The 11,241-nt window shown below is 39.6% G+C and overlaps 1 protein-coding gene across 1 annotated transcript; it reads left to right on the forward strand.

The window, feature by feature from the left end:
* The first annotated feature begins 4,928 nt into the window (after positions 1–4,928).
* LOC131232872 (CBL-interacting serine/threonine-protein kinase 4-like) lies at positions 4,929–6,586 on the forward strand. The gene has a single exon (XM_058229378.1). The coding sequence runs from the start codon at positions 4,973–4,975 to the stop codon at positions 6,248–6,250; it is 1,278 nt and encodes a 425-aa protein (XP_058085361.1). The 5' UTR covers positions 4,929–4,972; the 3' UTR covers positions 6,251–6,586.
* Positions 6,587–11,241: the final 4,655 nt, after the last annotated feature.

An 11,241-nucleotide genomic window follows, 5' to 3' on the forward strand; every position in this document is an offset into this window, starting at 1 on the left:
TGTTTTTATCCACACCGCCCATCCATATATGCCATTTACTTATGATATTCGAGATACATATGCATACGAGTAACTTACATCAGTTGTATAATCTAGGATGTTGATACAATTCCATGGTCCACCAAACAGTTTTACTTAATGAGTGTTTTTTTCAACAGAAGAATTTGATCCCAAGCATAAGATTGGATAAGATTGGATGGTCAGAATACCAACTTTATTTCCATACAAATACTCATATATAGTCCAATCCAATTCTATGCTATTTAATCCTGCACTCCAAACAGGGCAACTATACCCGTAATTTTCATGGCAGCTTTACATGTTATAATCGAATCACCATGAATAAATGAAGTAGCCATATTCCTCTCTCTTTTGTATGGCCCACTCCATACATGTAACAGGTAGCACATTTAGGTCCATCCACCATTTCGGTGGGGTTGCTATCAAAACCAGAAACGACAACAAAAGCGCCATTTTCTGGAATCAAATGTCCCTAGTCAAAGATTCAAAACACAGCTTCCCTAAGCACACACGCTGGTGCAACAATGCTAATGCATACGCCACCACATGTGCTAGCTTGGCTTACAAGTGCAATATCCAAACCATCCATTTGATGGTCCTGAAAATTTTTATCTTATCTCCCAAAAATAAATTCATGATCCAATCCCTAAGTGGGCCACAATGTTAGAAAATTTTGAACAGATAAAAATTCAGCCAGGCAATATTATTTTGTAAACTGTGGCCCATCTAACTATTGGTCCAGCCTAATTCTACCACTGAAGCATCTAAATAGTGGTACGCGTCTAATGAATTGATTAGATCTCATACTAATATGCCAAGTTGGCACATGTGGTGGCGTGTGCATTAGCATTATTGCAAACACCCGTGTGCTTAGCAAAATCTAAAACAGTCATTCACTCACCTAAAAAACAGCACCTGTAATTACTAAAAACTCCTTGATCATGAAAGAATTGTCACGTGAGTCTGCCTTTTAACAGGTGCCACGAAAAGAACCTTGTTTTGAGATGTAGATGAAAAAATAAAATAAAATCACCATTGAAATGATCAAAGGGCAGAACGGTCCTATGTGACTACTAATTCAAAACATGTTACAAGAAAGCGTACATGGATTAAGACAAACATGGACCGTATACAATTTTCTATTCTTCTTCCATTCCATCGGCCATCAAAACGCTCGTGTTTATTCCAATCCGCGTTTCTTTGTAAACAACTTCCGCAATTATTATTATTATTTTAAAGGCTTGTTAGGTGGTACCTGAACTTTTGGGTGGGCCCATGCATCCATCAGCTCAATTAAGAGAAATTTTAAATGGATTTATGGGATGGAAATGTTTATATATTGAATCCAGATCATCAGCTTGCCACCAACAAAATATTCTTTTTTGTTACAATCGAATTGAGTTATATCATCCTACACTAATTTTTAATAAAACAATGTTAACAATATCAATGATGACATGGACGAATCAAAAGGTATGAAAATTCTTTTTCTTTTTCTTTTTAATTTTAAATTTGTTTATAGTAAGTAAAGGATTCAGATTTGTATAGATTCTGTGCCATTAAAAAGCACCGTAGGCCTGACCCCATTCAAAGTATTCTCACTCTATGGTACATCTAGATCGGCTCTTCATTGATTATTCAGGCAATACATATGAAAATGACTTTTGAAATTCTAATATAAATGGTTAAAGCTGCATGCCAGCTATGCCAAACTGAGTTTGACCCAAGCTTGGTTTAGCTTGTTTAGGTGACATTCAGGTTTGAGCTTTAGAAGAGCCGAGCTTTGAACCTCTTGCTAATGTCTGAGTTTGGTTTGGTTAAAATTATACAAGCTTGATCTTAGTTTGGTTTGGTCTAAATATCCAAGCCGAGTCGAGCCAAACTAAGCTAAGTTGGAATAGGTGTGAGCTCTTTTTATTTTTATTTTTTGTTAAATCACTACTATGTTCACTAGTATGGTCCAGCGTAGATTTGGACCTATCTCATTTTTTGGATCATTCCAAAAGATGATGCAGTAACGTGAATGGATGAAATGGATAAAACATATACATCAAGGTGGGGTCCACACAGCTTTTCCAACACTGATCAAACTGAACCCAAGTTCGCTTGAAGGAATAGTTTCATCTTGATTTTTTTTGTGAGGCCCACCTAAATATATGTATTGTATATCCACACCGCTCATCTGTTTTTCCAAATCATTTTAGGAGATGGGCTAAAAAAATGAAGCAATTCCAAATCTCAGGTGGGCCATACAATAGGAATAGGGATAATTGAACGACCACCATTATAAATTTCCTAGGGTCTACCATAATGTTTATTCACCATCTAAACTGCTGATAAATTTACACATACAGATGTGGATAAAGGTGATTGACCATGTAATACTATGTGGGCCACAAAAGTTTTGGATCAAGCTAATATTGACAATACAATGATTTCAATGGTGGTCATTTAATGATCAAATGTTTCATTTGGTATGACCCACATGGTATTTGGATCTACTTCATTTTTAGGCCTATGGTACAAAATGAGCTAGAAAATGGATGGGCGGCATTGATGTGCATCACATAGGTGGGCCCCACAATAAGAAAACGGTATTGATATGAAACTTCTGTCTTCCAACAAGTTTGGATCCTATCTTGTGGTCTATAGAGGTTTGAATCTTCCTTATTTTTGGTCTAATGCTATAAAATGATTTGAAATTTTTGATATATGACTGGATAAAAACACATATATCATGGTGTGGTTCATAAACCTTTAACACTAGTTACGTGGCAGGTGCTGTCACCAGCCGATTTAAATCCTGCTTTAGCGTACTAAGTAAATTTTGTGAACCCACCATCATGTATATGTATCATCCAAGTTGTTTATATGTTTTTACATATCATTGCGGGACATTATCCAAAATTGAATTATATCCAAAGCTCAAGCAGACCAAACCACAAGAAATAGTGTACATACATGTATATGTATTATGTATTATCCTCATCATCATGTATATGTATTATTCACGCCGTACATTCGTTTTTACATATCATTTTAGGACTTATCCCAAAATCAAATCATATCCAAAGCTCAAGTGGATCACACCACGGAAAATAATATGTATGCAGTCTACAAGCCGAATCAAGCCGAATCAAATCGGGCTGAATCAAGCCGAGCTTCGAGCTGAGTTGAGGCGATGCTGCCCTTGTTTGAATTTAGTTTATTTCTTTAAACGAGCTTGAATCTAAGGCTTATATTCGAACCAATCCAAGCTGAGTTTTTGAAACCAATTGGAGCCAAGCTTTCCTGTCAGCTTGATCTGTGTCCAGCTTTATATATGGCAGGGTTGATACGGGTGGGGACATAAATAAAAATCAGCAATAGGCCAGCGCAGTAGTCGTCATTTTGAATTTTGAGTCCCTGGTCTTTGTCCTTTTGTGTCAAGCTAAAGATAAAGAATGGTAAAGACTATGATGCATTGATATAGATGGCTGGGAGTTATGCTCATTACAAGGGGCACTGATGTACATCTATTCCAGACCATCCAAATTGTAGGTCTCACTGTGGATGAAAGGATGACTCTAAAATTACACTGATCAAGCAATCTTAACAATCCAATTGATGACTATAAAATGGATAGTTTAAAAAAAAATATTGAGTGGTCCAAATTTGAAGGGAAGGATCAGACGGTTAATATTACTTTTCAGTTCACTTATTAGGTTATGCTCCACACGCCGGGAGATTTGGGCGGCCTGGATTGCCTTACATCATGCCATGTGTCCGTTTTAAGAGTCACCTCCATTCTCAAATTATCCCCGTACGTACGTCATAAAAAGGTTTGCTTGCCCACGTGCAACGAGAATATCTAATTGCAATCTTTAAAAGTCCGCCTGCTTCACCCGTGTGAATACCCACATGTGTAGAATAGCTCTTTCCTACTCACCCGGACGCGAATTTCCTGTGCAGCCGGGTACAGGAAGTTACTGTGGTCCGAATCTATGTGGAGCCCACATAGATTCCCGTGACAGATCCAATCCGTCCGTAAATTTCTGAAAATTTAAATATGGCAGTAATAAAAATATCAGATATATAGAAAACTAGGTTGTACCACAAAACATTAAACAGCTGGGATTGAATGAACACCATTAAAAAATCTTTGGGGGCCACAGAAGTGTTCTATTGTATGATATTTGTGCCTACCATTTATCTGAGTGATAATAACCCTATGAACAGTTTGGATGGCATGCAAACATCATGATTGGCTCCATGCAGATTTCAATGGTGGACGTCTCTGTTTGACTGTTTCATGAGTGTGGCCCACCTGAGTTTTGTATCTGCTAGATTTTTGGACTCATTTCCTATTTTAAGGTTGAGAAACTTACGACGGATTGGATTTTTCATGGGAATCTGTGGGCCCATATACAGTACAACCAAAGCAACTTCCTGTTCCGGACAGTACATTTTCCATCTCATGCATCATGCCCCAGTTCATAAAAATCTACCAACGGTTCAGATTCTGCGCGCATACATGGCCCACCACATGATCACATTCACCTGACCTCAGATGCATAGATGTAAACCTGAACCAGTCAATTTTTAAACAAGTGTGACTGCACTTGTGTATACATAGTATTCACACGTGGTACATGTACCAACCTAGAAAATCGGGATATCTGAGCCCTCCATAAGGTGGCCCCCACCTCAAAGATGAATATATAATAAAAAAAAGATGGTCCACTAAAAAGACCATTGTATACAACCCATAATATGAATATACGTGCAGTATAGCACATGGGAAAATTTTAAATCCCAACCCTTTTGAAGACTCTTTGGCGGCTTACAACAGTTTCTTTGACCGTACATCATACTATAAAAAGGCCACACGAGCTAACAGCAAAAGGCAAAAGAAAGAAGTAGAAGAGCATAGGCTATCTGAGGTTGCGCAGCTGATCGAGACCGCACCCACATGGAGTCTGGACCCAAGGTTGTGCTCGGCAAGTACGAGCTCGGCCATGTTCTGGGCCGTGGCACGTTCGCGAAGGTCTACCATGCCGGATCTCTCATCAATGGCGCGACTGTCGCTGTAAAGGTCATCGACAAGTGCAAGATCAAGAACACTACCATGGAACCACGCATCGTTCGTGAAGTGTCTGCCATGCACCGTCTCAGCCACCCCAACATCATCAAGCTTCATGAAGTCATGGCTACCAAGTCCAAGATATACTTGGTCATGGAGCATGCAAGTGGGGGAGATTTATTCTCCCAGATCATGCAGCATGGCCCACTATCAGAGCCGATCGCACGACGATACTTCCAACAGCTTGTCTCAGCCCTTCATTTTTGTCACTCTAATGGTGTGGCCCACCGAGATGTTAAGCCCCAGAATCTACTACTAGATGAGTATGGGAATTTGAAGGTGACTGATTTCGGCCTATCGGCACTTCCTGAGCAATTGAAGGACGGGCTCTTCCACACGGCGTGTGGCACGCCGGCCTACACCGCGCCTGAGGTTGTTAGGAGGAAGGGCTATGATGGAACCAAAGCAGATGCGTGGTCATGTGGAATCATTCTCTTTCTACTGCTTGCTGGCTACCTCCCCTTTGAAGATTCTAACATTGCAGTAATGTACCAAAAGATCTATGGGAGGGAATTTAAATTCCCGACATGGTTTTCTAAACCGGTGCGACGGGTGATCTCACGGCTCTTAGATCCACACCCGCAGACTAGGATGTCGATCGACGCCTTGATGCGAGTTGCCTGGTTCAAGAAATCTTACAAAGCGAATTACATGAATCCTGACTTGTTACTTCACGATAATCGACCTAACTTCTGCATGCTGCAAAAGGACGGCCAATTCAATCTTGAGGATGGCGCGCCTGTCATGACTGCTTTTGATTTGATATCATTGTCTTCGGGTTTAGATCTATCAGGGCTCTTTGAGAGGGGAAAGAAGAGGGAGAAGCGATTCACGTCTACTAAGCATGCTAAAGATATTTTAGAAAAGTTTGAGAAGATTGGAGGGAAATTAGGTTATAAGGTCGAAAGAAGAAAAGTCGGGTGTGTCGTGCTGTTAAAAAATCAATTAGTTTTATCAGTCAACCTATCAGAGGTGGTGCCGGGAGTTTTATTCGTGGAAATCAAAGCATCAGGTAATGATGTAGCGGATTTTGAGGAGTTTTACTGGGAAGATTTGAAAGCTGGAATTCAAGATTTGGTTTTAGCTTGGCACAATGAAAGTGTTTGATCATGGTTGAAAGACTTGTCGGGCCTTGAGGACTTGTCGGGCCTTGAGTCGAATCTTGGCTTGCTCGAGTCACAGAGACTCGACCAGATGAATAGTTATATATATCAAAACCGGATTGGGCTAACAACATGGGCTTGCCTTCGCCCAAGCTATTTTGAAATACCGTGCTGCATGGAGCATGGGCCAGTCCGAACGGTCTCCTTTTGGAAAAAATGGGTTGAGTTACATAGGAAATAGGTTGGTTTGTAACAGTGATTCATTTGTATATATGAGTCTGATATATTGTAATGGTGCTCCATTAGCACCCATTTTTTTATTCATTGATTTTCATCGAAAGTATGCTTGGTTTAGTTGATTTGCACCTGAGTAATTTCTTCGGCACCCCACATAACTGTTAAGTGTGGCCCACTGATTAGAGCCGTTTGATTATTGATAAGGCAGAGAGGTGCGTGGAAAGTGTATACTGTATGTGGGCTTCATGCATCCGCCAAGAGTGAATGACTAAAGAAATTGTGAGACTTTACAAACCTACCGGTCAAAGGCCAATGGAGGTCTGTGACACTCACACAGTAGGCCCTCTTATGGGAGAATTTATAGTATTTCTTCTCATATAAAATAAAGAAAAAAAAAAAAGTTGTACCCTAGGGGAGTGCGATGGTTCATATTTACACACTTGGAATTGGGCACATGCAAGTCAGATAAAAAAAACTGTCCAAATGGAGGCAACCGCTGTAGATAGCTCCTAACATCAAAATCAGATAGATCGAACCGTTATGGACTATGATTAATGGATATTTAGTGTGGATGATTGTTCAATGTTTCCATTTTAATGTTCATTGAGGGAATTTGGAGTCATTGAAACTTAAATTGAAGTAACTTCATTTTCACATTTTCATTGTTTGTTTTTATAAATTTCTTAAAAACATTGTTTTTATTTTCTTTTATTTTCATGGAAAACATGTATTTTTCATTTCCCTACCTAAAGTTAGGAAAGAACATTTTTAAGAAATTGAGGAAAATGTTCTCCTTTTCATAAAGTACTAAAATGGTACTTGTTATGGGTAAAAATGAGATGATCTCATGTATGAAAACTAGACTGTTGAAGTGAACTTGGGCTAGAGGAGATGGGCCGAATAAGGTGACTCTATGAACGAGCCCAAACAAATCGAGGATATGACTCATTAGCAAATATGTTGACCTTGACTTTGGGTACTATTAACCCTGACCTCCGGGACCGACCCCAAATCCTCACCTTGAGGATTGACCCTAGGTCCTGACCATAGATCCCGACCTTAATTACCGACCTCAATCTCATGCGATGGCCTCAACTACCGACCTCAAAGACCGGCCTCGGCCCTCGACCCGACCTCAAGATAGGAAGTTGACCTCAGCCTCAGAGGCTAGCCTCAGGCTCAGAACAGAAACATCCGGAGAAAATCATGTGTTGTGCGTAAACGAGTTCTCTGCGAAGTTTTAGCGGAAGATCACACGAATGGTAGAATACTCAGAGGAATGGTAGAATACTCAGAGGATCAGAGAAATATCCGAAAATAGAATCCGACCTCAATACGGGCCTCTCCCAGCGTATCTAATAGATCTACTTGGATATGCAAGCGGCCAGGCTAGCATATAAATACATCATTTTATTCAAGAAGAAGGTATGCACAATTATGCCATCTATTTTTATAAATTTCTTGAAAACACTGTTTTTATTTTCTTTTCTTTTCATGATAATATGCATTTTTCATTTCCCTGCCTAAACTTAGAAAAGGCTGTTTCTAAGAATGAAGAAAATGAGCTCATTTTCATAAAGCACTAAAATGGTACTCACATATGATGTTGCTCATCTTTTAAATGGAACTATCTATTTTCAAGAGCCTCACATGTGCTAATGTACTACATATGGAGCATATAGCACTATTCAACTTAAATCTATACGTATGCCACTGTGCTGCATGTGTAATATATTCCACGGCCCATCTTTCAGTGACACATGTTTCATTGTGCCACATATATCAAAATGTTTTTTTGCAACATTTGCAATCTTCATCTTTAGAAGCTTTATATGTGCCAAATGTGTGCTATTGAACCACACATGGCACATGGTTATCGGTCCATCCTTGAGCACTTCACATGCATGACATGTGTTCTATCCTTGCAAGCGTTCATTTAAATGCCAATGTGCCACGTATGCCACAATCCATCTTAAAGCACAATACATGTGCTAATTAATGTGTCATGTACAATTTGTAAAACTATCCATATACAAGTGTGCCAATATGCAACATGTCCTGGTGTCCGTGTGCAGCATGTGTCACTTATATCTTCAACCACCCCATGTGTGCTATTGTGCTTATGTGTTGCTATCTATCTTTAAGGGCTCCACATGTATTATATATGTTAACATGCCAAATGTGTTCTATGTGCCGCTATCCATCTTCAAGCATTTCAGGCATGATAATGTCTTAAATATGCCAATGTGTTACATGTAACAACGCGACATGGACCATAATTCATTTTCTTCGCACACATGTATGACTTTGTGTCTTTAAGTAAAAAATTTCATGAAAATTTTCTTTTTTATTTCAAATAATATATTTTAAAATAAAGTGATTTTTTTCAAAAAAAAAATAAAATCTTGTTGCGAAACGATTAAGGAAAACAACTTTTCAATTTTCATTATTTTTTAGAAATGACGTTTTCCAAAAAAAAAAAAAGAACTATTTTCTATAAATATTTTTCTGCGATTCCAAATGGGCCCTAAATGTCCCAATCAGCTAATTAAGTTAGGACATGAATGTTTGCATATTTGGTTCGTAGCCCTTCTAGCAAAGTGGGGCCATGATTGGTTCATTTACGTTTTCATTAAAAGGGCCTCTTTGAGGTAAGGCATTTGGGGCAGAGATTGTGAAATCCATGGATTTCAAATCTTTACTATTTTTATTTGTTCTAGATTTATAATAAAAAATAATGCGCGCGGCATTGCTAAATTCACGTATCTCTGAATCTATGGATTTAGTTCAAATCCACGTCACTCAAAATATACTAAAAACTTAGTAAGTTGGAAAAAAAAAAAAAAAAAAAACCTACTCTTTTAAAAGTGAAACAAATTTATTCTATTAAATATCTTACCATTCAATAAATATTCCTAAAGTTATGGATTCATAGTTTGATTCAAGATAGTACAACCAATTCATTTTCATGAATTTGATAAATTCTTAAATTTACCAAATTTACATTCTTAGTTCCTTGATCCAACAATGCCACCACCGCCATTATCATCATCTAGGAATTTCCTATGCAACCAAAATTAGAGTACGCCATTAGGAGAGAAAAAGATAAGAATCGTCTTTTACCACATTTTCACAACTGTTGATGCAAAAAACTTGACACACTTCATTCTTCGTCACCACCTGCGCAAGGAAGATATAAAGGGAACCCTGGCTAGAGCCGGGGAACCTCCGATGCTTAAGTCAGTTGATGAACAAAGAAGAAGGTCTTTTTTAGGTATTTTCTGCGTATCTTTCATCCTGGAGACGTCCATCTTTTATATGAGTGAGAGGTCCCGACGTGCAGGAATTCTCTTCCTAATTCTTAGGAGATATGATTTGGTTACGGATTTTATCCGATCCTGAGATTCTCGAGATCGGACATCCGTATGCTGGATTTTCGAGACGGTATTTAGGATTACACCATCTCTTCCTTGTTCTGCTCTGCCTTAACCGACTCTGGTAGCAAACGAGTCTCAACTGGCTATAAGGATGAAGCTTTTTGCCTTCTGTCGGACGAAATAGAGTCGGCTCATGGCCGATGTCCTTCCTCAATCCGATAGCCGACACTATAACCAGACTAATATGACTCGATTTTATGGTCGGTCAAGTGACTTCTACCATTCGGATCTTAATCGGCCCTTTTTGACGTTGCTGCCTCGTTAACCGAGTCAACTTTATGTGTCTTATACATTTTGCATATGCCTCTTGACTCTTTAAGTCTCAGTCAGATTTCATTTCCTACAAATCCGAGCTAAGTCTCTCCTTTAGGCTTCGTCTTGTCTCAGTCAGACCTGTTGCCTCGGGCTCTTGGGTCGTGTCAGTAGAGTTGGTCCATTCTATAACCAGGTCTGCGGAGTTGTCACATTTTTCTCCAACTGTAAGCCCCCTTACTCCTTGTGTCAATGGTGTTGACGCTGAGGAGTAACAAATCTCTCTCTAGCTCGGTTTGCACTGGAGACCAGAGTTATAATGGAGCATTTAATACTCTTTAGGTCATCCTTAATGTACGTCGGTTCTTTGCTCGAGGTTACATGTGCGGACAGCCATCAAAACGCTTTGCCCACTTATGAATGTTGGACGCATGGTGAGGGCGTTACTTGCGTCAGTCGGCGTGCGTCACGTGTCAGATGGGGGAGTCGAAACAGGCGTCGATTCGACTCCACCTTAAAAGCCTCCACCACGTGGCAGGGCTATAAAATGAGGAGTGGTTTCATTTCCCCATTTTCACGCCTCCTTCTTCCTTTTTTCCTTTTTCTCCTCCTCTCTCCTTTTCTCCCCTGCCTGTCTTCATTGTCCTCACGTTTCGCCATTTTCTCCATTGTCTCCATCTTCCTTTTTCCTTTTGCTTCCCCGTTTGTATACTTTTTGCCTCTCCGGTGATTTTTCTCTCCCTCTTTTTCCTTTTTAATCTTAATGGCAATGCATTCTTCAAGTCCTCGGATGGGGATTTTCGGTGATGAAGACGAAATGAGACATCTCTGGAATGTCTCGGAATCGCCCTCATTGCTGACAGAGATGGCGATTGGTGCCAATGAAGTTTTTCAGTTCTCCGAAAGAGTGTCTGGGACTTCAGCGGAACGTCCTACTTCGGTAGGTCCTTCTGGCAAGGAGCGTCTCTGATGACTACCCCAGGCAGACCTATCCCTTATTTTCCTGGGGATGAACTGGAAGAAGAGGATGATGAGTTTGAGAAAACTACTAAGTCAGTTCCTCTTAGGA

This window comes from Magnolia sinica, chromosome 18 (assembly GCF_029962835.1).
Source record: "Magnolia sinica isolate HGM2019 chromosome 18, MsV1, whole genome shotgun sequence".
Taxonomy (NCBI): Eukaryota; Viridiplantae; Streptophyta; class Magnoliopsida; order Magnoliales; family Magnoliaceae; genus Magnolia; species Magnolia sinica.

Excerpts from the sequence above, each read along its gene's own strand:
- LOC131232872 (XM_058229378.1), top strand. The coding sequence starts at position 4,973 with ATGGAGTCTGGACCCAAGGTTGTGCTCGGCAAGTACGAGCTCGGCCAT.